Source organism: Ambystoma mexicanum, chromosome 7q (assembly GCF_040938575.1).
Source record: "Ambystoma mexicanum isolate Mex_15411 chromosome 7q, UKY_AmexF1_1, whole genome shotgun sequence".
NCBI classification, from domain to species: domain Eukaryota; kingdom Metazoa; phylum Chordata; class Amphibia; order Caudata; family Ambystomatidae; genus Ambystoma; species Ambystoma mexicanum.
The window spans coordinates 813,565,893-813,593,497 of record NC_090941.1 but is presented as its reverse complement, the minus strand read 5'-3'; the positions used below and the strand labels follow the sequence as shown (position 1 = coordinate 813,593,497).

General features: G+C 43.5%; 1 protein-coding gene across 6 annotated transcripts in view; it reads left to right on the top strand.

Moving 5' to 3' along the window:
• Window positions 1–27,605, top strand: part of CNTN5 (contactin 5) — a 3,106,629-nt gene that overhangs the window by 1,306,703 nt on the left and 1,772,321 nt on the right. For all 6 annotated transcript variants that reach the window (XM_069639123.1, XM_069639125.1, XM_069639124.1 and 3 more), the window contains one exon: window positions 4,463–4,666. In XM_069639123.1, coding sequence (XP_069495224.1) covers window positions 4,463–4,666 — 204 coding nt within the window. The remainder of the gene's footprint in view (window positions 1–4,462; window positions 4,667–27,605) is intronic.

Here is a 27,605-nt window from a genome sequence, read left to right as displayed (position 1 = left end):
TTATGGGTCGTTGTTTGTATGTGTAGGATAGGAAAAACTAAAAGGTTCACTGATCATCTGTGGTTTACTATCTCACCTCGGAGCCAGGTGTATTACTGGCCATAGAGGCATGTGAAATACGCTGTCCGAGTGAGGTAGAGGGAACTGTGTGATATCTGGGCAATTATCTCAGGATCTGTGGCCAGCAGAGAGTGGAATAGTGTTGCAGTTAATGTCTGCAAATTCAGGTTAATTTCTCCCACGAAGGATTCATCCTTAAAGTGTGTTTTTTGGCATGTCCAAACATCTCCCATAATACTACTGTGGTGCAGGTCCTGCATTATTACAGTACGTTGTAATAATAAATCCCTTGCAGGGTTATGTGTGGTACTAATGGATGACGTTGAACCAGAACAGGCACTTAGCCGCTTTAGATGCACCACAGTGAATTGTGTTGGCCTACTGGAAAACCTATATCCCTGGTGGGTATTGTTCAGTAAATGTTTTGCCACACTGCTCTGTGTCAGTCTTCCTAAAGACCTGGAACAGGCGCATGCACTTTTCAAAACTACACCCTGCTACAATCCATGATATTGGTGTCCTGGAGGAAAGGAAACCGGAAATGCAGTTCTGTTCCTTCCAAATACAGTGACCTTCAATATCATGCAGCTAAAAATCTCTTCTCCCACTTTGCACTTTTTTGTTCCTCCATTGTCAACTTTGCTGATGCTGCCATGCTGAATACCATCCAGCCAGAAACTACATCACCCAAAGTGCAACCGACCGAGGAACTGGAAATAATGGAGATTGACACTTCACTTCCAAAGGTTTCAATAACTAGGTTCAAGAAACAACCAATTAGCTCAGTAAATGCAGGAAGATGATCTCCTGTGTAGAAGCTCTCAATTCTCACATTGCAGACCATCCCAACCAGAACAGCTCTCCACACAGCACAAATATTCCAAACCTTTGTCTGGCCCATCTCTGTGCCCTTTAATTCCTCAGCAAAGTGACTCTAAATGTTGGTTTTGATTTATTCTGGTTTTTAAGAGACAGAATGAGGCAGTGTTTATTTTGGAAGCCTGTGTTTTCTACAATATTTTAAAAGCTCCTCTTGGATTCTAAAGGCTGTAAACTGGATTTTGAAATATCAAGACTGGAGGATGTAATTTGAAGTCTAAAAGTTACGGGGGTAACTTTTAAAATCTTTAACCAAGAAATCCAGTTGCCATGTTCAGTAGAACAGCTGATTTTCCTTTCTGTCCAAAACATTCATATATGACTACTCTTTCCTTCTGATGTGGATGATTATTCTGGTGCCCTTGGATTCTAGCAAAAGGACAACGCTAGCAGCAGCAGCATAGTACACATTAAAAGCAAAGACTGAGAGACGTAAGCCCGGAAAATGTCATTGCTGCAACTTAGTGGTACTCTGTGGGATCACTGCCATATTTAAGTGGGACATAGCCAAACAGGAGGGCTTTCAATATGTCACCCTTCTCATCCACTCCTAATTGCTCTTTGCATTCTTGCTACTGAAGCGCATAGGGCTCACTCCGTGTGCTAGTCCCTAAGTGTATACTAGTAGGAGATACTAGGTTTAATAATAGCTGGGTGTATAGTGGTAGAGCATACTGGTGGTAATACACAGTAGTACATTGGTTGGAACTACACCAGTGGTCAGTAGAAGGGCAATCACTGCCCTTGTGTGTTTTGTTCCCCCTAACCATTCTAGCACAGAGAGTTAAAGGGGAGCATTTAGGAATTGAATCAATGAAATTTGGGTTTTGTATGGAGCGGACACAAACCTCTGGACAGGTTGCCGTCATCCTCCATGCAACATGCAATGGAGTTGGGTTAAGTGACCATACGCGTGGGTGAGAGAATGAAGCTGTGAGAGGCCCTGTTCAAAGGGCAAGAGAATAAAGAGGAGAGTGAGAGGAGGGAGTCAGTAGTGGGCAATGGTAGACAACTGAACTAGCAAGACCATGAATTAAAAAGCTGGGTGCATGTTCATAGAGAGATACATGATGAAGATATGTGCAGTGTGTTCTAGAGAGGCCAGTGGGAGCTGGCATGTGCAGGGCCAGAAGATGAAGCATTGAGTAATGGAGAGCTGGAGTTAGAATAGTTATAGTGGATCTAGGGGCCACACGTGCCAGGTTGAAGAGTTAGATGGGATTCAACCCAAAGGCTAAAGTGTAGAGAGAGAAAGAAGGTACGCGCTGAGAAACTGGAAGCAGTGGTGTCATGGCGAAGGGATCCCATTCCTATGTGAACACAACCAGCATGAGGCAGAACACAAACGTCTGGAAAGTGCTCAAATAGATCATATGACTGGCAGCAGATATCAGGTCGAGCATGCCACAAACATCAGCAGAGCTAATAGGCAACACCAGAGCAGGATGTGTGGCTGGGGCCGGGAGTGAGGCTGCCAGAGAGGCATGAAGGCTATTTAAGAAATGGTTAGGAAGGCCATTGTGGGGGGTTAGCAAAAAGAGAGCAAAAGACTAGATGAGAAGTAGTTATCTAAGAACAACAACAACAACATTTCAATGGGACGACATCTCAACCTCGAGCAGTGCCCATTCTGATTGCATATATTTACAAGTCATGCAACCCTGATACACACCCGTCGATATAATTCTCCACACAATCATCATTTGTTTGGCATGTGGAAAGGATGTCATGGTGCTGGTCTGTGGCTAGTTCATATGAGTGGTCCTGGCAGTTGGGTAATGTGCCTACCCACCCCCCCCACCTTTGCAAACCATTCAGGTTTGTTTACGTGATCTATGAACATCTGTGTGAATCCTGATCAGTGGTGTTAGGAAGGGGGTCAGTTACATGTACACCCTCCTCATCTCCTCAATGTTGGGTGTTAAATACGAGTGATTTTCTTAATTGGTGCCATTTATTGGCTTGAGCAAGGCATGCCATGACCTTGGGTTGTGGGGTATGTAAAGGGAGGCAGTCAGGGCATGGTCTCTGATGAGTGTAGACTGTCTCCACGATAAGTTGCTTATAAGGTTAGCAAGGTGGCGTGTGTGTCCTCCGAGCTAAGTTGATGACTCAGAAACCAGTAGACCTGGATTTCAAACATTGCTTTCTCTTCACCATGTTGCTTTAGTGGTAAGGCTCATCCTATGTTTACAAGATTACAACTTGCCCTTCTTGGAGGCCACATTACATGCAGGCACATGGAGGAGAACAAAGGTGGCAACAACTGCATATGTAAAGCTGTCTAATGTATTTTCTTTCTGGGCAAAACATGAATTTACTTTCTTGGGAAACTTCAAATTGTGTGACATACCAACACGCTTTATGTTCATATCAATCAGCGACTTCAAACAGGAAGCATTATTACATACATTCATTGGTACTGTGTCTTAAAAGTACAGAAGATTGCTTAGACTTGTATCATTCTGCATTCTTGCACAGGCAGTATTCCATTACTTATGGGGCAAAAAACGTTTTAGATAGTGTACAGGAATGCGAAGGACCTGAGTCAAATACAAATAGTCGCTTAAATTGCGTGTGTCTGCATAGTGCAAACAAAAGAGAGATATTGATTGAGAAACGTAAGCATTAGGTGCAAGCATTATTAACTTGCATTGCCTTCTGAACGCTCTTACGCAGCAGTTAGCCCGCACGCAGAATTGCATTGTTTGAGTGAAGGGAACATATTCAGTACTGACAAGCAGTGTTTTCCCCATGAGGACCCAGTCGATTTCTGATAGGCAAAGGTCTGTGGGCAATTTGCATGCACATATTGCAATGCCCGCATCGCACACCCAAACTTCTGAGGTCAATAAAAGGAGTACAATTGAGTATGGCAACAGTAGAAATAGTGTTTACAGGGCTATTAAACAAGCAAACTGAGTCTGGAAGAGCCTTAATGAGTGGATACAGGTGGATCGGGAAGGGGAACAGAATCGTATGAACAAGGAAGGGAAGCATATTGAGGGCTGAATTGCAAGGGGGCATTTGGCATTTGGTTATTATGATTATTAGGATATTTACCGAGCGCAGATCTAGCTTCGGGAAGCAATGGAGAGTATTTCAATAATAGGGGGAAGAATAAGGTTAGGGAGCAGAGAAACAAGGGAGTGGGGGTCCAAGAACAGCACAGAGATTGAAGGGCAATAGTCGACAGGGTTGCATTGAGGCTTGTGGTTATGCAGGAGCCTAAAAAAAGCCCCAGCTTCTCCAGGATCCACGGGGCCCTCAACTACAATAAATGCAGCTCCGTTAGATTGCGGAGACCCCATGCCCTACGCCCACGTGCATATAGTGCAAGCCCACCAAGCCATGGACTCCAGTATATATGTGTCATCGTGCGTATAGTGAAGCAAGCCATGTGTTCCTTTTAAAATAAGCGGCCACCATTTGGGGGCCTAATCTGCTTGGTCACGTTTATAAAGACTGCAGCGAAGCCACTGTACAAGTCCCTATACTGACAATGCACTGCTTCTCCTCCTAGGCTTCTCTCACGCGATCCCGGGGCAGCAAACGTCCTACGCCGCCATCTTGCGAATGAAGTCTGGCAGCTCATCGTCGTCGCCGTTTAGTTCAAGGAACCGGCCACGGTTCGGTAATCCTCCGCTCGGCTGGCGAGACGTGGCGGCGCACAATTACCGCTTCCCCACCAACCTGTACCACTTTTCCGAGGCCTACAGCCAAGATGGTAAGTGTTTCTCCATTTTCTTTTTCCCGGAACGTCTTTTAAGATGCAATATATTTGAAGTTCAAATTGTCCTCCACAGAAATCCACAAAGCATATATTTTTTCAATTTATTTTCGTTTCGGCGCATATCATGTTAGTGTCTTTCCACCACATGAGACAGGCTTTCACCTTTCAGATTAGGCTGTGTAGAAGAAAAACAGAAACCACACACGGCTTTCTTAGAGCATTTCATATTCCTTTGCATTGCATTTTTTTCTATAAAAGCGAGTGGAAAACTAGATATGAAATGGCATTACAGGGCAGTCCAATTTGACATACTCAACTGTTCCCGGTAGCTCTGAAAGGCCTACAATGCAATTTCAACCCACTTGTTATACCTATTTATTTTTTGAATTGTGCTGGATATTTCCAATTTCATTTCAAATTATTTTTGTATGAACTAAAGCTCTGCATAATGAAACTTTTTACAGTGTAAATCAAAGCTATTACATAACGGAGTTTGGAACAGAAATACCAGTCACTGAACTGCAGTTTCATAGCTCAAAATGCACCCTTTTGTAAAGCAAATGTTCTTATTTTGCACTCTTCACATTGTGCCTTCTCAAGCCGCAATTTGTATAAATGCCTGTGTGGTATGGTGTTATTTTTAATTAGCAAAAACAATTACACTCTGTTTCAGGATGTGTGGCCATTTCCGCAAATATAAAATGGAGATTACGAATGTGTCTAATAATGTTTCCCAAACAGATATTCCAGATGTGTACATATGAAGAAAACATCCTTTGTACACTGCCCGCCCCCCACCAGTCAGAGAGCACAGCACTTTGACAGAGAATTTACATTTGATTGGAAAGACCCAGTGGAGTTGTTCAGGTGTACAGCCAGGTGGGGTTTGGACTAAACAGGACAATGCAGCTGGGTCTAGTTTGATTGGAAATTACACAGTTACAATTAAGGCTGATCCCTGCCCTACTGTGCTACATGCACAATTATTCGTTTCAAAAACTATTTTTTGGACAGTGGGAAGCGTCTGCATGACTTGCTGTCTCTCCTTTTACAACTTAGCATTTGTTGGGCTGGTGGAGTGAGACAGAATGTTTGAGGCAGGTGTGTTGCAGCCATTCCGTGTCTTATCCCTTCCCATCTCATGCTGTTCAAATGCAGAAGCGGGTGTGCTTATTCATGTCCGCCTCTCCAAAACGGATCCTCCGTTTTTGCAGCCCCTCCCACCTATCAATAATGCTGGCACCCCTATTGTTTCCTCTCTTCTCTGGTGCAGTATTGTCACCAGTGGCTTCCCACCTTGTTTAGGACTCCTACTCTCTGTGTTTGTATGTCAAGATAGATTGGCTGTTCCATTGTTACTTGCACGTAAAATGATTATGTTTTTTTAATAGAAAAATCAACTTTCCCCCTGATCCTCCCCTGCCCAATGTTACTGCTTCTGCTGGCAAAGTGATGTGCCCAGCAGCATGATTAGTATGGCACTTGGAGTCTGAGGGATTCAAATAGAGGTCCTTTCTTGTGGGTGATGGGCGGCCATTCAGGATGCCCACTGAGCATCCTTTTTGTGGGAGAATGGAGAGACATGATGCCCGGGAAAAGGTCCTTTACTCTGGTAGGTAGGTTGCGAGATGTGATCCCAGGTGGGATGTTGTGGTAGAGAGCAAGGCAGTGGATCATTGTTGCAGGGAGTGGGAAGGCAGGACACAACGTGTGAGTGAATAGGTGGGTGTGACGGATTGCCATTTGGCATGGGTGTAGACGTTTTAAGTCTGATTAAATGAATACATTGTTGTGGGTAAATCAATCACAAAAGGGAAATCTGCTGATATGATATGATATGCCTTAATGCCTTAGGTGAGTTTGCAATAAGTAATAACTTAAAGGTTAACAAAGAAAAAAGTAAAATCATGGTGTTTGCGAAAAAATGTAAAAACACATATGTACATTTGAACACACTCCCCTGGAAGAAGTGGTGACATAAATATCTTGGTTTATATGTTGATGATAAGCTATATACTATACGGTGGTGAGATTTGGGGTCACAATTTCAGGCATTGATATTACACAATTGTTTTGGCTTACACAAAATGTGTCAGTAAAGTACATTCTGCTCTAATTTGAATTGAATGGCATTGTCTCTGATGTCTATTATTGGATAATGGTACAATTGCTCTACAATTCATTTTCACTTTTAAACACATTGATAACTGTTTGAAGATGGGTACCCTTGGCAAAATGATGTCTTTACATAAAATATGGAGCGACAAATATGTGAGCACCCATGCACCTCGGAGAGTCCAAATGTTTAAATCATGGATGAAAAAGAAGTATCTATGTATTGGAACTATTCTTTGATATGATTTTTATATTTTATATTGTTATGATTTACTGGAAGTGCATTGAAATTTTAAACCAAATATTTTATGTAGTTTTAAATTGACGATCCTCTAATAATACATGTTGCGAGGTAAAATGGCAAATTTAGAATGTACTACTTAGGTTTTATGTTTTTAAATTGTATAATTGTTGTTCTGTTTTGAATGCTTCAATGTCCCATTCATGTTTTGTATTGTATATACAAAACCTTGTGGTTATATGTATATTATACTTAATAAATTAAATAAATTAGACCCCTGGCGAACACCACAGGTAGAGAGAGAGAGATAGAGGAGAGGAAGGACCCAAGTTGGCCCTGGCAGGGTCGGTCAGAGAGAAAGGAGTTCAGCCAGGACAGGGCCTGATCAGTGCTACCCAGGTAATCACAGAGCCGGATGGCATGGTTGACCATGTCAAAAGCAGAAGAGAGATTGAGTAGGATGAGGACAGAAGGGTGGTTAGTATCAAGGTTTGAGAGCAGGTCTTCACAGATGTTCAGGAGGGCAGTTTTCATGCTTTGGGCTGCTCTGAAGGCAGACTGATGGTCATGGAGACAACCAACAGATTTGGTGTGAAGGCTAAGCTGGGAGATGGCCAGCTTTTACAAGAGTTTTCCCAGAAAAGGAGTAATGGAAATTGGGTGATAGTTTGCCTGACAGGAGGGGTCGGCTGAGGGTTTCTTAAGAAGAGGGTGCACAGGGGAGTGCTTCAGGGGGAAGGGAAGGTTCCACTGGTGAAAGAGTGGTTGCAGAAGTCAGCCATTGCTGAGCGAGGGTGTAAATGTGGTCTTTGATGGTTTTGGATGAACAGGGAAGAACCCGTTTTGATGAGACTTTCATAGATCAGACTTGCCTAGAAATCTTGTCAGGGGTGAACAAAGGAAAGGAAGAGAAGGGAGGAGACGAAGCGGCCACAGGAAGGCCAGAGGTAGAGGGAAAATTTGAGGAAGATGGAGCAGAGGAAGAGAGGGTGGACAGGATGCCCTCGCTTTTTTAGATGAGCCAAGTCCGTGCAGAGAGCCTGGAAGGGGACTGGAGAGGAAGAGACTGCAGCTGGATTGGCCTGCTGCTTACAGATTTTAAAGAGTTCAGCTGAGTTGTTAGATGCAGTCTTGGATGTGAGCTCTCTTCTTAGTGTGGACAGAGAGTCAGTACTGCCTCTGGAGCAGGCGGTAGGCCAGTTTGTCAGAGGGTGCACAAGATGCCCGCCATTTCTGCTCAGCCATCCTACACTTGTGTTTAAGGGTGACAAAATCTGAGTCATCCCAAGAGTTGCACTTCGCCTTGGGCTTCAAGCGGATCCTCATGACAGGGGAAAGTACATCAAGAGTGTCACAGATAAAAGAATGGAGGCTGGAAAGGGCTGTGTCCGGATGTGAGAGAGAAAGTATTGGTGAAAGCCTCAGGTGACACACGCTTCATGGGTCGGATGACCGAGAGGTGGGTGGCAGTGCACGGGTTGTCTCAGCCTGAGGGGTAGAGAGAGAGAGAGATGAGAGGAGAGTAGAAAGTGGTCACTCCAGGAGAGAGGAGTGGTGAAAGGGTTAGAGAGGGGGATGTCTGAGGAGATCAGACCATCCAGGGTGTGCCCTGCAGAGTGAGTCAGGTCAGAGGGAAGAATAGAGAGATAAAGAGAATTGCAGAGATTGCAAAAGAGTCGGCGGAGGGACAGGAAGCACCCAGGTGGATGTTGAGGACTCCAATGTGGAGGAGATGAGTGGTCAAGGCCATGAGGGTGGAGGAGAGGTCTGCTCACTCGGAGCGGAAAGAAGTTACCTGAACAGGTGGCCGGTAGATAGTAGCCACAGTGAGAGAGTGGCCAGGAGAGAGAGAGAGCCTGCAGACCAGCCATTCAATAGAGGAATAGAAATGCATAGGAATGATAGACCTAGGATCCACTCTGGTAAGATCAAAGCTAGACCCCCCGCTGGGACGGTTGAATCAGGCACAGAGAGTGTCAAAACTTGTGACAGATCTGGCCGTGATCCATGTCTCTGTAAGACCTAGAACAGACCTAGAACAGAGTTCTTCCAGGTGACAGCAGATGTTGGAGGAGTGTTTAACAACTGAGCGAGAGTTAAGAATGGCAATGTGGAGAAGGTTGCCAGCCTTGAAAGACTTCCTTGGAGCGGTACAGGTCAGAGGTACGCCCTGTGGAAGTGTAGAAGGAGCCCGAGGGTCGACAGAAGAGGAAGGAGGAGAGGGCAAGGTAGCACATGCGATCAAGGATTGTGAGGAAATCATATGGACAGAGGACACGCAGGCTTGAGCGTAGCTAAGGATCGAAGGGCGCGGAGCACATGCGATCAAGGACTGTGAGGGAACCACGTGGGCAGAGGACACGCAGGCACGAGCGTAGCCAAGGATGGAAGAGGCGCGGAGGACACACGTTCAAGGATTGCAAAGTAACAACATGGGCAGAGAACGTGCAGGCGTGAGTGTAGCCGAGGATGGAAGGGGCACGGAGCTCAACCGATCAAGGAATGCAAGGAAACCATGCAGCAGAAGACGCGCAGGCACGAGCGTAGCCAAGGATGCAAGGAGCGAGGAGCCAAGTGATCAAGGTGTGTGAGGGACTCACGCAGGCAGAGGATGTGCAGACGCGAGCGTAGCATGGATGGAAAGTACAATGAGCCACCCGATCAAGGATTGCGAGGGAACCCTGTGACCAGTGGACATGCAGGCGAGATGACAAGGATGGTAGGGGTGTGGGATTGCAATGCAAAAAAGAGTGTGATGGAACCACGCAGGAAGGAATCAACAGAGAAGGGGGCGCATCCGGCCTAGGGGCACGGGCAGAGGGGCAGGTCTTTGGGGTGGGGGACACAAGTCAGGGGAGAAGGGCACAGTCACAGGGGCTAAGAAGCACAGAGCAAGCTAGCTCCCCACAAATTCTTGCCTTGTGGCGCAAACATGTGGATGAGTCATCCACACTCACTGTCTACGTCGCAGACCCCTTTGCCACCAAACACCTGATTCACTCAACACTGCAGACTTGTCCTGTGGTGGCTTTGTCGCAGAGGGTCAGAACCTTGGATTATATATGCTCGTAAGCGTGGACCTAGCAAACGTGCTACGTTTCATCATGCAGCATCTCCTGTGCACCTTCATCACTCAACACTGCAGGTTTTTCCTGTGAAGGCTTTGCCGCAAAGGGTCCAAACCTTTGATTATATAGGTTCGGAAGGAGGGACATAGCAAACATGATACGTTTCATCAGGCAGCATCCCCTGCGCACCTGTTCCACTCAACACCGCTGATTTATCCTCCAAGGGCTTTGCAGCAGAGGGTCCAAACCTTTGATTATATTGGCTCGGAAGTGAGGGCATAGCAAAAGTGCTACTTTTCGTTGGGCAGCATCTCCTGCGCATCCTCATCGCTCAATACAGTGGAAATGTCCTGCAAGGGCGTTGCCGCAGAGCATCCAAATCTTGGATCATATAGGCCTTGCAGCATTGATGTAGCAAACGTGCTACGTTTTGTTGGGCAGTGTCTCCTGCGCACCTATGTCGCTCAACACCGCAAACTTGTCCTGTGATGGATTTGCCACATAGGGTCCGAACCTCAGATTATATAGGCTCGGAAGCGTGGACGTAGCAAAAGTGCTATATGTTGTCAGCCAGTGTCTCCTGCCCACTTGAGTCACTCAACACTGCAGACTTGTCTTGCAAGAGCTTTGCCGCAGAGAGTCCGAACCTCGGATTATAAAGGCCCGGAAGCATGGACGTAGCAAATGTGCTACTTTTCGTTGGGCAGTGTCTCCTACTCACCTGTGTCACTCTATACCACAAACGTGTCCTGTGATGGCTTTGCCACATAGGGTCCGAACCACAGATTAAATAAACTCGGAAACGTGGATGTAGCAAACATGCTACATTTAATCAGGCAGCGTCTCCTGCCCACCTGCATCTATCAATACCACAGACCTGTCTTGCAAGGGATTTGTCACAGAGGGTCCGAACCTCAGATTCTATAAGCTCAGAAGCGTGGATGTAGCAAACGTGCTATGTTTTGTTGAGCAGAGTCTCTTGCGTACCTGCGTCACTCAACACTGCCGATTTGTCCTGCAAGGGCTTTGCAGCAGAGGGTCCAAACCTTTGATTATATAGGCCTGGAAATGAGGACATAGCAAACGTGCTACTTTTCATCGGGCAGCATCTCCTGTGCACTTGCATCGCTCAACACTGTGGACTTGTCCTGTGAGGGCGTTGCTACAGAGGGTCAGAATCATGGATTATATAGGCCTTGAAGCATGAATGTAGCAAACGGGCTACGTTTTGTTGGGCAGTGTCTCCTGCGCACCTGTGTCGCTCAACACCACAAACTTGTCCTGTGATGGCTTTGCCACACTGGGTCCGAACCTCAGATTTTATAGGCTCAGAAGTGTGGACGTAGCAAATGTGCTACATTTTGTCAGGCAGCATCTGCTGCCCACTGAGGTGACTTGTCTTGCAAGAGCTTTGCCGTAGAGGGTCTGAACCTCGGATTATATAGGCCCGGAAGCATGGACGTAGCAAATGTGCTACTTTTCATTTGCCAGCGTCTCCTGCCCACCTGTGTCTCTCTACACCGCAAACTTGTACTGTGATGGTTATGCTGCATAGGGCCCGAACCGCGGATTATATAAACTCGGAAACATGGATTTAGCAAACATGCTACATTTCATCAGGCAGCGTCTCCTGCCCACCTGCGTCTCCCAACACTGCAGACTTGTCTTGGGGAGCTTTGTTGCAGAGGGTGCGAACCTCGGATTATGTAGGCTCAGAAGCGTGGACATAGCAAACATGCTATTGTTTGTCCGGCAGAGTCTCCTGCGCATCTGTGTCGCTCAACACCACGATATGTCCTGCGAGGGCTTTGCTGCAGAGGGTCCAAACCCCGCATTACATAGGCGTGGAAGCGTGGAAGTGGGAAACTTGCTACATTTTGTCAGGCAACGTCTTCTGCGCACCTGCATCGCTCAACACCGTGGACTTGTCCCACAAGGGCTTTGCCGCAGAGGAACGGAACCTCCAATTATGTATGCCCAGAAGCGTGGATTCAGCAAACGTGGCAATCAGGCAGATTCCTCTTTCATAAGTTTCATGTCAAAACATGCTGTTTAATTGGGTCCTGCTGCATCAGTATCATGATTCACAGCGCTCCTCTACCAGTGGCACACAGCAGGTTCATAGGTCGCAGGTGTCCATTTGAGAGCTGCAATGACAACCAAGTCTCTGCAGAACAGGGGCTGCATTTAAGATGTGCACCCCTGTACCAAAACAATGATGATGCTAAATAGCCTATGATGGTGGCAGGGTAAATTCTAAAAAATAAAGCTGTGCCTGAGTTAATGCATGGTGCATTGAACTACTGAGTTTATGGCCCTTGGAACCTACATCTGTTACTGGATGGTATTACACCACAATAATCCTGAGTCCAAATAACTGGACAAACTCAAGAAGATGGCAAGTTACTGTTTTATTAACAATTATCTAAAACAGGGATGTTACAATGAACATCAACAGACGTACGCTCAGTCTCTCAATGATTTCCACAGAAAATACATACTTCATTATGCATCAGTGAAAAACCTATCAAGGGTCGGGATTGGTTAAGGGAGATATTTAGATATACAATCAGATAGGAGCTAGGATTGTTATTGGCTGTCCAATAGCAGGTGAACAACTTATGACTACCTTTTCATAAGTGTCATTTTAAGACAAATCAGTTACAACGTGTTTCATTGGTTTCTCAAGCTATAAGGTCTTTTGTTATATAGACTAATACAATTGGTTGGCACGCTTGTGTCATGTCTGGAACATTCGGTTGAATTAGCTACATGTAAGCCAAGACCGAGGTGCATAGAGATAGGACATGAAGCTACCTCACCACCCAAATAGCCCAACATCTCTCATCACCCATGCCTTCTGCCTTTAAATTGTCTTTGTACTTGGCCTTGCAGAGTATTCCTGTCCTGGGAATGCACTTGGCACTCTCTATTATATCTGGAACTCCAAGTTCAAACTTTGATTTCATTACATGACAAGATACCATGCTTTGGTTCATTCTGCAGCTTTTAAATGCTTTAAATGAATGAAAACGTGGCATCCTTTGTGTTCTTTCTTGCACTTTAACTTGAGAGGATTCATCCTCCACACACTAGTTCTTTTTCAGAATAGATAGCTGACCTTGATTTCTAGGATCTTGACTTCAGGCCAGACAGCCTTGCCACACAGCTTTAGCAACCTGCTATCCTATTGCTCTGCAGCTTTTCATTCCTTTTTCATGATTTTGGCTTATTTATTTCATGATACCAATGTCAAGTTTCTATACATTGGCGGCTGTGCCTGCATTCTATTCCGTAATTATAGCTAGCCTATATTATGACTTGATCTATCTTGCATTTCAGCGTCTGTACATTCTTCATGCTTCTGATTTCTGCAGAGCATTTTATCGTATAATCTTTTACATTTTAAGGTTCATGTTATTCTTTACTTTGTCTTTTCTCCTCTAGGATCCATACACCATCTTCATTCAGTATCTAGGGACGTTGTGCACATTTTCTTGTGAAGTCATCAGTCTGTCTTCTTCATTTATTCTCATATTTCTTCAGGGATCTCTTCCTGCAGGCCATCATCACCTCGTGGGTACATTCAATATAGTTATCTCAATGGATATCTCCTTCCAAATACTCGATGCAGTATTGGTATGATAGCTGGTGTCAGACAAGGCACAGTCTCATGTCTCCAATACAAATGAGGTAGGGTGGCGGGATCTCCTGCAGATGTATACATCTCCTCCTGTACATTCCCCCCTCTGGTCGAGTCCCAACCTCCTCCTCAAGTTTTCCTGCTTCTTTGTATCTTCTCTTGAAGAAAAGCTTTTTGGGTTTCCATATCTACGTCACCCCTCTCAGAATGCCCACATTTTTTATGTGTTCATCCACACTCCAGGTCATGTAATTGCATCCTCCACTTGGGGTACAGAAGACCCAATGTGCCACGTAATTCTTGTGAACTTTTGGATACCATTATCGTGTTCCTTCAGGTGTCACAATACTTGCTTTAACACTATCTCTAATGGCACAATCAGTCAGCACATTGTCTTCTGGTTCATCCTTTGTGTCAAACATGATCTTCATTCACACTGCTTTCTTTGCCATTTCCTGCCATTGTCCAATTAATATCCTTATGATACAGAATCCAAACATTATTATCAGCAATATTGCTCCAAGGAACGTGAATCAATTTGCCATCCAATAAGGAATCCATGAAAACAGGAGTGAGAACCAACTGTCATCTCCAATTGCCTTCGTATCCTACTCCTTTTTTATGTGTAGTTCTCACAACATTGATATAGCATCTATCAAAGTTATGTTCTCCACGTCATGAGATGGTGGGAATGTACAACATGGTGGCCGACCTTGGAACAAGATCCATTGTTGTAATCATGTCGAGAATGTACCAATTCTGGAGGGTTGTCAACCTTATGGCCCTCAGCTCTTCTGTTATGGCATTCAATCCTTTTATAGTGGCATTGATTGTTTGCAGCAGCTCCCACCTGGAGATCCGTAGCCATTTGACATTCACCTCTGTTTGAATTCCAGGCATGAACATAGATGTCAGCATTATCGTAGTCTTGCTGAACAACTTGTGCTCATCAGGAATGTCTTTATAAGCATTTAGTGATTTTTGGGAGAAATAATTCTCTCTCAGATGCTCATCCACTTTTGGAAATCCTTTCATTTTCAGATCATTCTGAGGAATCACCATTGCTGGAACATTGATGTATACCAAGGAACACACTCCAACCTAATTCCTGGGCTGCTTCATATATGGTCTAGATCCACAGGCCCAATATCGATCCATTAAGGCAGCCATCCCTCTCCTCATTCCTGGAACGTCAATTATTTTTTTGCACCCTTTATTCTGTCCAACTCGATTTGTTCCCTTGCTCAGAAAGCACAGTGTTGCATTAACCAATGGGACTACAGCTTCTGGGCCTGATTCGTCTTCAACCTATTTTTGCAGTTTAGTGTACTTGGCCCATGACTTAGACACTCATAATAACCTTCTGTACATCGTGCACTGCTTCCTTTCTCAGCGGATGAGCTGCACAGGACATCATTTCATCTTCCTATCTTCTTTAGCAGATTTGAATGCTTCCAGCATCCAAGCATTACAGCCCTTTCTGTCATATCATAGCAATTCATCCTCTTCATTTCTTCAACAATGACCTTTTCTTGTCCTGCAGAAGGATACACATGCATCTTATATTTCCATCCAGGCTCATTTTCCATTTGGGTTGTCTTGATATAATCATCCTGGTATGATATGATATGATATGGCATTCATAACATGCCTGTACACAAGTGATTCTAGGTGCGAAAAGACAAGGAGGGGGCAAAGAAGTGAGGACAAAATAATAATCTTACTAAGCCTTGGTTCATTCAGATCACGAAAATGCAGGAAAGAGGGAAGAGGGAAGGGGAGAAGTGCCAGGGGGGAAGGGAAAGGGGAAGTGCAGTTAACTCACAAGTGCAGCCAGTGGGTGGCTCATAAGTGCAGAGAGAAGAGACTGTAGGGTTTCAGATACAGACCCTTAAGTGCTGGAGAGCACAGATGCAGTGTAAGGGCCTGTGACCTGTGCATGGAGCAATCTGGTGGATCAGCTGCGGAGAGGAAGAGAGAAAGCAGATATGAAAAGGATGGTCTTGAGTTGCTTCCGGAACCAGAGGTGGATCTGCTCAAGTTTGAGAGAGGCAGGGAAGCTGTTCCAGAGGGAGGCCCTAGCCGAGGAGATAGATCTTCCCCAACTCTCTGTTTGGAGAAGCGTCTGACCCTCAGAGAGTTGGAGGTGGATGAGCGGAGAGCAAGAGAAGGAAGATGTTTTGGAAGAGAAGGTTGGAGGTACAGCGGTCCCAGGCCCCAGAAAGTCTTGTGGGCAATGCAGAGGGTCTTGAAGTTGATCCTTGCAACCACAGGGAAACAGTGAAGAGATTTCAGAGATGGAGAAATATGATCCCTCTTGCAGTCCTGTTTAGAATAAGTTGTAAAGCTTGAAGAGTAGAGGCAGGAAGATTTAGAAAGAGGATGTTGCAGTAATCAAGCATAGAGAGGACCAGAGCTCTTGAGACAGTGAGCTTCTGGGGGAAAGTGAGAAAATGAAGAATACATCTGTGAAGGTGCAGCTGATAGTTGGAACTCTTAGAGACGTCAGAGATGTGAGGAGAGAAGGAGAGGGTGGAGTTCTTAGTATCACAGGAAGGAGCAGGAAGAGGGCCCAGAGTGGGCTGCCAGAGAGAGGAGGAAAGGAGGGAGCGGTTGTCCCATGAGGAGGATCTCAGTCTCACTGGCATTAGGGCAGATATCATTGGCAGCACACCATTCCTGAATTTTGGCCAGACAGTCTTGTATGAGAGAAGAAGCAGAGGTGACAGAGGGGAGCCTGAAAGAGAGCTAAGTGTCATCCACATAACATTGAAAGTTGGAGCAGAAAGTAGTGATGCGGTATGGAGATATCTTGTAATGAAATGCACACTTGAGGCACATTGAAGTAATTGTAAGCATTAAATGCTCATCAAGTTACATAGTAAGCAGCCCCAACCTGCCTTTTCATCAGTCCTCCTTCTTCCTTCAAGTCATAACATCTCTCTCCAACAACAGTAGCCCCAATGTTTAATTCCAGAATGGAATGTGTTATACTGTACAATCCGTGGGATACAAACATTCAAGGTTGAAATGGCAGAATAACGTATTTACACCTGTTTGTAATGGGAGAACAATGTATTTATATAAGTACACATTTACCTGGTACAAAACACCTCCTTCCCTTCATGGAATGATCTGCATAAGGAACTTTCCTTAATGTGCTTCGCTCATTCCACATACTAACACCCTCTCTTTACTCCATTGCTCACCATTGCTCAAACGTACTGTATTTCCAAAAACTCTGACCACCTTTAGAGGGCATGAATACCTCATGTATCATTTCTGCACTCTACTTTCACTATTCTCCTTCACCACTTCACCCTCTCGCATCAAACGCTCTCTTAGAGAATTTTTTTCAACATACCTCCTTTTAGATTTTAATTTGGTCACGTGTCACCCTCTCTCGTATCACCTCTTGAGGCACTACATTGCGATCACCACCAAATTTCCCCATCCATCCTGGCTTCAACCTGGTATTAGGTAATGTCCTTCTCAATGCCTTAAACTGTGAAACTTCTGTGACCTGATGTGTTGCAATTCTGTATCTCTCCATCACAGGCCGTGACCAATCTCCACCTGTCGCTACAGCAATTCATATTGCTTCCATCAAAGTCCTGTTAAATCTCTCCACAGTCGCATTTCCCTTGGGATTATATAGCACTGTTGTGGTATGTCCCACTTCATTCTCTTTTAAAAAGTCTTCCATTTCTTTAGCCACATATTGTGGCCCATTATCTGATACCAATTTCCTGGTAAATCCCTCTCTCCAAAATACTCCTTCCAAAAAACTCATGACCTTGCGCGCACTTATGTCCTTTACTACACACACATCTGGCCAGTTTCACAATAGTCCATAACCACTATTACATAAGTGCTCTTTTGTCCTCTTGCCGATATCGGACCCAGAATATCTACAGCAACCACATCCCGTACAGAATTGGGTGGTTCAATCACAGTCTTTGGTAGCATCCTGACCAATGATTGAAAAGTGTGTTGGAGAGGACAGAGTAAGGTGAGGGTGGCAGATATAAATGAAGTTCTGGTGAATTTACTAATTGATAGTGGAGCAGACTACATGCTTGTGAATGTTGACCCGTGGAGGGAAATGTCTGACCCGTGTGATCTACAAGAACCCACTGTGAAAGCACATTCTTATGGGTGCATACCGATAGACATTGTAGGGGAGTTCTGGGCGCATTTCAAGTATGGTGAAGGTGAAGCTCAAGGGATGGTGAGAGTCATGGCAAATGGAGGGAACCTACTGTTGTGGGATGCACAAGCTGATTTGGGTCTGAGTCTAGACCCCAACCACCCAGCACAAGTGATGGTCATATGAAAAAACCTAGGAAAAGGGGAGTTAGTGGAAGAGGAAAACAATGACATCACAAGATGGTTCCCAAAAGTATTTGAGAATAAAACTGGTTGTCTGAAAGGATTTGTACATTGAATAAAGATGAAACCAGGTGCCATGCCACTGAAGTCCAATGCACGCACTATACCTGTGGCTTTATGTGCGGATATCAAACAAGAGTTGGAACGTATGTTAAGTGAAGGGATCATCGAAGAAGCAGAAGCTGCAGAGTGGATAAGCCCCACAGTAGCAGTATGCATGCCTAATGGAAGTTTGAGACTATCTATTGCTGAGGGGGCTAAATAGGAATGTGTTAACAGATAGATTTCCATTGCCAAAGATTAATTTTCTGTTGTTAGAAATTGAAGGGGGAAAGGTATTCTCCACAGTCGATTTGAATGCTGCTACCATCAGGTCAAGTTACACCCATCTTCTATGGATCATACAGCATTTATAATGCCCTTTGGTTTGTATAGGTGCAGCAGGATGCCATTCAGTCTGATTTATGCATCTAGCCTTTTCAAAGAGCAATGAATTAATTGCTCAAGGGAATAGAAGGTATACAGTGTTATCAAGATGCTCTCTTAGTTTGTGGAAGGGATGTAGAGAAACATGACAAACAATTGAAAAGTGCGTTGGAGAGGATGGACAAAGCTAATTTGACTATATCAATGGAAAAATGCAGGTTCAGAGTGAAGAATGTACAATATTTGGGTCATGAGTGATCCGCTGAAGGAATAAAGCCCAAAGTGTCTACGGTCGAGGGGATTAGAATGATGAAACACCCAAGAGACAGGAAGGAGTTATCTTCATATTTAGGTCTTGTTAGGTATCATGGTAAATTTGTTGAGAATGCTGGTGAAGAAAGGAGCAAAATATATTTGGTGTGAGGAATGTGAGAGGGAGTTTGAAGATGTAAGAAGTTGTTTGATGCAGGCACTCATCTTAAAAGGATGTAAAGAGGATTGGGACGTGACATTGTTTACAGATGCCAGTGAGAATGGTTTGGGGTGCATGCTCATGCAGCAAAATGGGAAATAATTGGAGACGGTAGCATTTGCGTCAAGAGTATTGAAGGATGCAGCATGGAGATATTCCGTCATAGAATGTGAGTCTTGGCTTGTGTGTGGGGAGTGGAAAAATGTAAACACTTTTTATGGGGGATAACATACTGGTTACGGATCATAAACCCCTCAAGGGTGTTTTCGAAAGAATAAACGTTTTTGATGGCATCCCTAGGAGAATTGCTTGATGGGACACTGTGCTGAAGGGTCTGGATATGGAAGTGAAACACGTGAAGGGTGAACTTAATGTGATTGCAGATGCTTTATCACAAAATGCAGTAGAGGGTGTGAGGAGGATGGAGAAATGTTTGCACATTTCAGAGGGGCGGATGAAAAGGAATGAGAGAACAGTGTGAGAGGGACAAAGTGTATACTGTGGTTGTAAAGTATATTCAGGAGAGGTGGCCGAAGGAATACACTGAAGAAGAATTAAAAGAATATAAAAGAGTAAAAAATGAGTTGAGTGTTGAGAAAGGGATTTTGACCCGAGGAGATAGAATGGTGGTACCGGAAGGAACGAGGGGAGTGGTACTTGGCACAAACCATGAAGGGCATTTGGGTGTGTTTAAGACCAAGGGATTGATTCAGCAAGATTTTTGGTGGGCTAGATTGGATAGGGAGGTTGAGAATTCTTTAGATTATTAGAGGGAGTGCCCACCACCCAGGCTTTATATCTCTCTCTGTAACTCTCTCTGGGCAGAACCAAGCTGTAGGCATAACATTCCAGGCTGGTGCATCTGCATGTGCTGTGCATTCTATGACATCACAGCCAGACAGGATGGATCTACACAAATGAGCCAGGAGGTGAGTAAGCAGGATCTAACACACCTCCTTCTCTTAGACAAGCAACAAGACAGGCTCTGCAAGCACCAAACAAGCAGGGGAAAACAAACACACAACACACCTTCTCTCTTTAACCAACCAACAAGCAGGAGAGGTTTGCACAAGATAACACACAGGAAGAACAGAAGGGGAGAAACACAGGCATGAAACAACCTCCTGCTCTTTCGTGAAAAACATCAAGACATCGGACTAGTAGATGCATGGATTTCTGAAGGGGAATGGATCACCAAAACGAGATATACCTGGACTAACACGCTGAGGCGTAACATTGCTGTCAACACCCATGTGAGACAGAAATCTATCACTCCATCACAATCACAGTGACCTGGGGGTGACAAACCCAACAAAAGTCCTCCAGGCTTTCAGCACCCTGTGCTCAGAGCTGCTGGCCAGGCAACTAACAACCAAACTGCTTTTGTGCCACACACTACTGAGGACCACAGGGGGAGATGGAACCTGTCACCGGGCTGACAAGCACATTGCTCTACCACGAAGGGAAGCAACGGGCTGACTTGTTGATCAGCACAGAATACAAAAAAAATCAACACCTGAAGGCGTCAGTAAACTACATCATTGACGCTGATCTTGACTTTGTACCACATGTCTGATCCCCTTCAACTCAATTGTGCCAGAAAATGCTTCCGTGACTGTTGAAAGCAACCATGGACCACATGTCCAAACACTGCCAAATCACACAGCCTATAAGCCAAATCAAACTTAGTACCTCAGCGAACATCTCCATTATCATGGGAAACAACTGTGCACCACACATCTGAGAACTCACCTCACTACCAAAAATGTATTGTTTCTTTGCAGTGTTTTCCTGACACTTCCAAAACACAACATATTTTTGCTGTGGGGCCTTACAGCGTCCTACAGACGAACGCTCTGTGAGGCCTTACAGCATCCGCCCTGCTGCATGCCTACACCCAAATAGTTCCAATAAGATAAAATGAACTACACTGTGACAGCGCCCAAAAGATCCAATTGAGTTTCAAATGTTTTTTTCTTAAGAGTTTCAAGCAGAACACCAATTTGATTGATTTGTTATGCCCTTTAATTGTTAACACGTGTTTCGGCCTCTCAAGGGCCTTTTTCAAAACAGCGAATCTGGGCAATTAAATTGTATCCATATTCTATTTCAAAAAATTACAATTCCACAAATAAATGAAAATAATTAACATAATTAAATTGAATATAAATCATAAATTAAATTTTAAATAGAATAAATGAAATTATGTGTATAAAGGAGTAGAAGATGAGAAAATGATTTTAGAACATGTTATTCATCACATGTGATAGTCACCATTCATTACAGAACAAACAAATATAAAACACAAAGAGAAAAAGAAAAAAGAAGACAAACAAAGATATACATAGATTAGTTATAGTAGCCGTTGGGTACTCCTCCATTCCATTAATACCTGAAACACCTCATTATTCAGTCCAATGCAATACATAATATATTCAGTCAGATTCCCTGCATAATGATCTGGTTTGTGCATGTTATTAACTTCTAGATTAGACTAAATTATATCCAATTCGTGCACAGTCTTTATGTGTCCAAACCCTTGTGACCAATGAACATGCTGCAGCTGGTGTATGTGGTTAGATAATGTCTGACACAGGCATTCTTCTTGAAAATACGCCAGTGATAAAACGACTGTTTTTAAACCCGAACCTAAATATTGTCCTTTAAATATGCAAATATGCAAGTTTACCATTTGGGTTCTCAAAAAAAGTTCTGTTCACGGGATAATCCCTGAAATGAAAAAAAATCACAGTTGTCTAGAGACTTATGCTAAACGGATTGTCCGTGTGTTTTAAATTACAGTGCGCATAAATTAATGTCTCAAAAGCCTGCACCCTGAATATCAAAAACAATCCCAAGTTTGTGTACTGCGTTTAGATGTTAAATTGGACTATTAGGTCCACAGATTCGAAACAACAAGAAGCCTGCTTATGAATAACAGCTCTTCGCCTCAAGCTAAATGTTAAACAATATCATATCCCGATTCGTGTATCTCCAAACGGGGTTGCGGCCAAAAAATGACGTCCCCTTGCCGGTATACCTTGAAAAGCTCCAAGCATCTTTCCTCGCGCAGGCACTGTTAGTAAGAACGTCGCTGCATGAGTCATTCTTTGTTTATATAGTTTCCTTGGCAACTCCACTAGTCTCTTGTCTATGTCTGCATTAAATCCAAAGCTCGCCATATTGGAATGGAGTCCATAATGTTGTCGGCGATTGTAATCATGGAATAAAGATTATAATTTAGCTTCAAATAACATAATTATAAGTATCCTTATTGATATAATGAAAGTAAGGATGCACAGGATATTAATCTTGACCAGCGATCATTACGTGGTCACAAACTTTTTATATCAAATGCTACCGTCCGCACATGCAATCATGAGTATATAAATTAAGGTTTTGCTTAAAATGTCATAAATTTAAAGTGTCCTATTTGATATAATAATAGTCACGTTTCTCAAGGTTTTTACATCTTATTCCAACCACCGCTTTGGTCCGTGCTGGGGTTACAAGTAGTAGATTACCTATTGCTCTAGAGTGAATCCTATTCATCTAACGATGTGTGCTCTGGTCCTTGCTGAGTCAGAATACGTACCTCATTAATGGTAAATGCACACTGTTAAGTCTCAAATTATATATAGGTATACAGGAGAACAACTAGCACGAATATATATGTCAAATGTCCCTGTTGTAAAAAATGCAAAAAAGAGAAAAATAAAAAATAATAAATAAAACTCCTGCTGGAAAGATCCAATTGAACATCATGGACTTGCTTTAGTTAATGCAAATTACCAGCTGTAGCGTGTTCATGATATAAAAATATGATATCTTGAATGTCCCTGACACACATGCAATGTTGCATACCCATAATATGGCACCCTGAATACAGAGAAAAAGAAAAAATTACCATGTTTCACATTACCAATCAATGCAGTGAAGTCCTGTGAGTTTAGGCCAACTCTCAGTCTGGTAAAGTTATTGCTTCCATGTCTGGAATACCTGCACAATAACATTTCACATACATACTGAGTTTGACAAAAAGTGACAAAGTAGTACAAGCGAGATTGTACATTCTTGACTCAGTTTCTACTCAGCCATTATGCTATCATCAGTACATGTTCTTAATCATATGTGCTACCTTAGCTGCTGTTGTCAATGGCGTTTGTTATGGCTGGGATGGGTTTGTCACACTGCAATAATTGTGATGGTGAGGATGTTATGTTTCCTGCACTGCAATCCTTAAGATCTCTTTAGTGTTTGTGTTTGCTTGTGAAATTAACTTCGTTTTTACTTGATGTTGCTGAATATTCCCTAGCTTAATATCCGCCAGAACTGTTCAGTGTGCTTATTTCACTTCTCACGATCGGTGGATTTTCAATAGTAGTCCCTTCTTGGTGTAAATGCGTCAGTATCTGTCAGAGTTACTTTAGTTAAATCTCTTTTTTTTTCAGGTATTTCTTTTCCGCCTCACTGACATGTGGGCAACTTGATGTACTCGGATACATTATAATATGCTCTGTAGTTGCATGGCAAGGGTATTCTGGACTAATTTAATTTCATTGAGTCCCTTTTCTCTCTTGCAAAAGCATGAAATAAAAAGAACAGTAACTGGTGGTTTCAGCAACACCCTCATGGACAGGTCTGTGGGCTTGCGGTTTCTCTAAACGGAAGTTAATTACCTAACCTGAACATGGATTGTCTCTCAAATCCCACTTCACGCTATATTGTCAACATTTGCTCATTTTGCATTATATTTGCTTCCATTTTGCGTCCAACTGATTGAGCAGATTGCGAAATGGTTGTAATTGTGTACTATTCCTATTGTTGTGAAGTTCCAAATCACAACTAATGGAAAACAGAGCCTACCACTCAGTCCGGAGTGTGTGCATTCTGAATCATTGCTCAATATTTGGACCCCATTCCACAGATGCCCGAATCAGCCACTGTGCTGCTACTGCTACAGCTCCTGCTTGCCTACCTTGTATTATAGACTAGTTAGGTCCATTTGCCTGAATTGTGTAAAGATGATCACAGAGATATGTTACTTGCTGATTGTTTCGCATTGCACAGCATCGCCTAAAGACTCTGCATTTTGAACGAACGTTTGGGCCAGGAAAGCTGAAACGTCATGGACAAACTGCCATCTTGTTCAGTGGCTGGCTTCACAGCACCAGTCATTATGTTCCGGTTTTCATCCCTCATCTTTTCTATTCACCTTAGGTGATGTCACCACTAGAAATCCTGTGGGAAGGATTTGCTGCCCTAAACTAACATTACATTCTCAGACTTGGCAATTGGAAATTTCACTTCCTAATAAACAAAAGTGCTACTTGACATGCTGTAAGAGTTCAAGGGTCAGGCACAGGTTTTAATACCACAACACTCCAATGATACAGTTGTTAAATGAAAAGAAGCTCCAGGTTGGAAATGGTGCTAGTTGGACAACTAGACAACAGATCAAGCAAAACAAATTTCCATGATGAGTTTCCTCACATGGCAAAGCTATCTCATATGAAAGCAATCACGTTATAGTATTATGTAGGTGCCAGAACGTTAGAACAGTTTGGTCATGGCACACTGTAAATAACTTCGATGATGTAAAATGCCCAGAGTATAAACAGTGCTACCCAAGGATTTTGTTTAAACTGTTGACAGTATGTCACAAATGTATTTTTGGACATGCACCTCAGTACCTTAAAGAAAAGGTGACCATCTATCCCCCTTAAAGGGACCTCCGATCCGCCAAGGCCTGCTGCCTTAAAGTAGAGCGTATAAAAAGAGCTCGGAGAAAGGGCTGTGTGTTCCCAGTCCTGGCGGCACTGGCCTGGAACGAGCTGCCGGAGGCACTCCGTAAAGAGGAGAACCATCTGGTCATTAGGAAACTGTTGAAGACCAGACTGTTCAAGTAAAACATTTTGTGACACAGATTGGTCCGTCATTGCATTCCATTGTATGTGACAGCGCCTGGACGCCCTAGGTCTTTGGCGCTATAGATATATATTAACATAACATAACAAGGTTGAAGTAGGGGATTTGTCATCTTAGCATTTCATTTGAGAGGGAAGAGGTACACATGGTGCATGACACTTGATGAGACTAACTGATTAATTCACAGTTGCTCTTGGACCCACAATGTTTTTATCCGTTTTTTGCCTCAGTGTTTGTTTTCCAATAACCATGTCTAATGAGGTTTGTCACTATAGTTGTGCAACTGCCACTGTGGTTGTTGCTGGTGTGACCCTTTGTGCCGTTCATTGAGTCAGCGCCCTGAAATATAATGAAGATATTTAGCTAGTCTCTAGGAATGTTTCCAAGGGATCAGCAGACAACCTGCAAGGGAAAACTAGATTTATTAAATGCAAAAAGGTCTCTCATGATACAGTAGGTCCAAACTGACACAGAGCTCACCACACCGCAAGAGGTTACAGGATATATAGCGGAAAAAATGCATATTAGCATATATATAGGTTACAAAGTCATGCCACCACGCTCATTGGCTACCTCCTATATGGCATGCTAATATCCACCAATGGTCCCTTGACCAATTGACCACACCTTATCTAAACCCATTCCCCTAAGCATGTGGCCCGCTACATTATCACCATTGAGTCCTAATACATGATTGGCTACAGGTATATTGATACACTAATGGATCTAGACCGTCACGTGATGTGCATCCCTCTGACCAAGGCACGTTTAAAGTGAAACTGCCAAGGCCAGGCGTACACAAGCTGCACCCCAATCTTGGACTAAATTTACTGGCATCAATTTTGTTCTTGCTATCCCAAATCACAGAACATTCCGGATACAGCTCCCCCCTTATATTCTTCAACCACAGGTGTCCAGTAGTGATGTGACAAGGGCACTACTCTTAGGATTCAATTTCAGGGATTTGTTTTGGTACACGTCTACTTGTAGTTCAAATGGGATGACCGATCTTTGGGTCAGGTTGGTGTTGCTCTAAATCTTTACCTAGCCTGTTGGCATCACAAAACTTCATGTGCTGTTCTAACGAATGTATCCTTCAAAGGGTTTATCCCTACATGCCCTCGCTGCATCCAACATTCAATTTCCACTGCCTTAAAGCTCTGCAGCGGGCAGCGGGATACAATTAAAATGTATCTGCGCAGCATGGGTGCCTCTGACCTCGGCTTCTCTCTTGGGGGATGAAAATGGGATTTATCTTTAAAATGAGCTAAAAAGAACGGAAGCTCCCCATCAGCTGCCTTAATTATGCACCTCTGTTATTAGGCCTTAACAGCCAACATGGCTGCACTCTTGCAGTGTCGACCCACTGACCTCGCTCTTACCATAATGGCTTTCTTACTCTGTCTTTCTCCTACTTCAGCTCCCTTTTCGCACGTCACTCGAAATGTTACTTTGTTTACCTTTTCTAAACACAGGGCCTATTACACACTGCCCTATCTATAGCCTCGGCAACCTCAACATTAATACAAGTGTTGCTTATTCTGCGTTGCTATATGATGTATCTGTTATGTCTTGGAACTAACAAAAAGTGATACATGTACATTCTGCTGTGCGAAACCCAAACTGCTCCCACTGTGGCACTGACTCATAGGTCTTACTCAGCCTGAACCATTTTGCCTGGCTTGGACACTGCACATGCATCCCAATAGTACATACCAACATTTTTTATTAGCCTAATAAACAATCTCACCAACACATCTTGGTGCTTTGGAATATCTGGAGTATGGACAACCTGTGCTTCAAATTCTTGCTTCGTCATATGGTAGCATATAAAGATTCAATCCAATATTGTCCTAACACTCTCCAGGCAGAGCCTCCCAATGTGAGGGACTTGCAAACTGTCTCTTCATCGCATTATGGAAAGGGAAGGCAAGCTACCAGAAAGCCTTCTTTCTAGTTTGTCTGCAAAGATGCTGTAGGATGTTGGATAAACTAGAATCACATGGCAAATAACAAGTTCTGCTTTGCCCATGTTGCCCATTAATAACCACAGGACACATGTTTAATTGAGAAATGTTCATGTCTGAATGAGACTAGGAGCCTAATCAATGCACAGGAGTAAACCCTCTGATAACGTTAAGCAGGAATTACTACTGTCATATTTCTGGTAGATTCTGACCCATGCATATTGGACACCTGCAGAGGAATGGACATATGAAAGCCAATTATATGTGTCAGGAAATCTGCCCCTTAATGGGTACAAATGATTATTTCGTGGACCTCCTCACCCATGTGGGGTGATTTGAAATTAAATAGTGAATTGCAATTTCAAAATTTCAATAATTCTTAACAGATAGTTGAAAATAAAGGCGTAAAAACAAGCTAAATCACCACCTCACCTCCTCAACTTTGTTTTCCCCTCGTGTTTTAAAGAAGTGTTAATATTGCCGACAATTAATGGTAGCACGATTGATTTCTGTGGAATCAAGCTATTGTTATAAGGTAGAAAACATGGTGGATTGCAAAGGAATCCATTAGTTGAAGACTAGTATGAAAATATCATGCTTGAGTTAAACCAAACGTTTTTGCAGGTGGAGTGTGAATGTATAGGGGAACAAATATCCATTTCTGTTCTCCCTATGTCACCT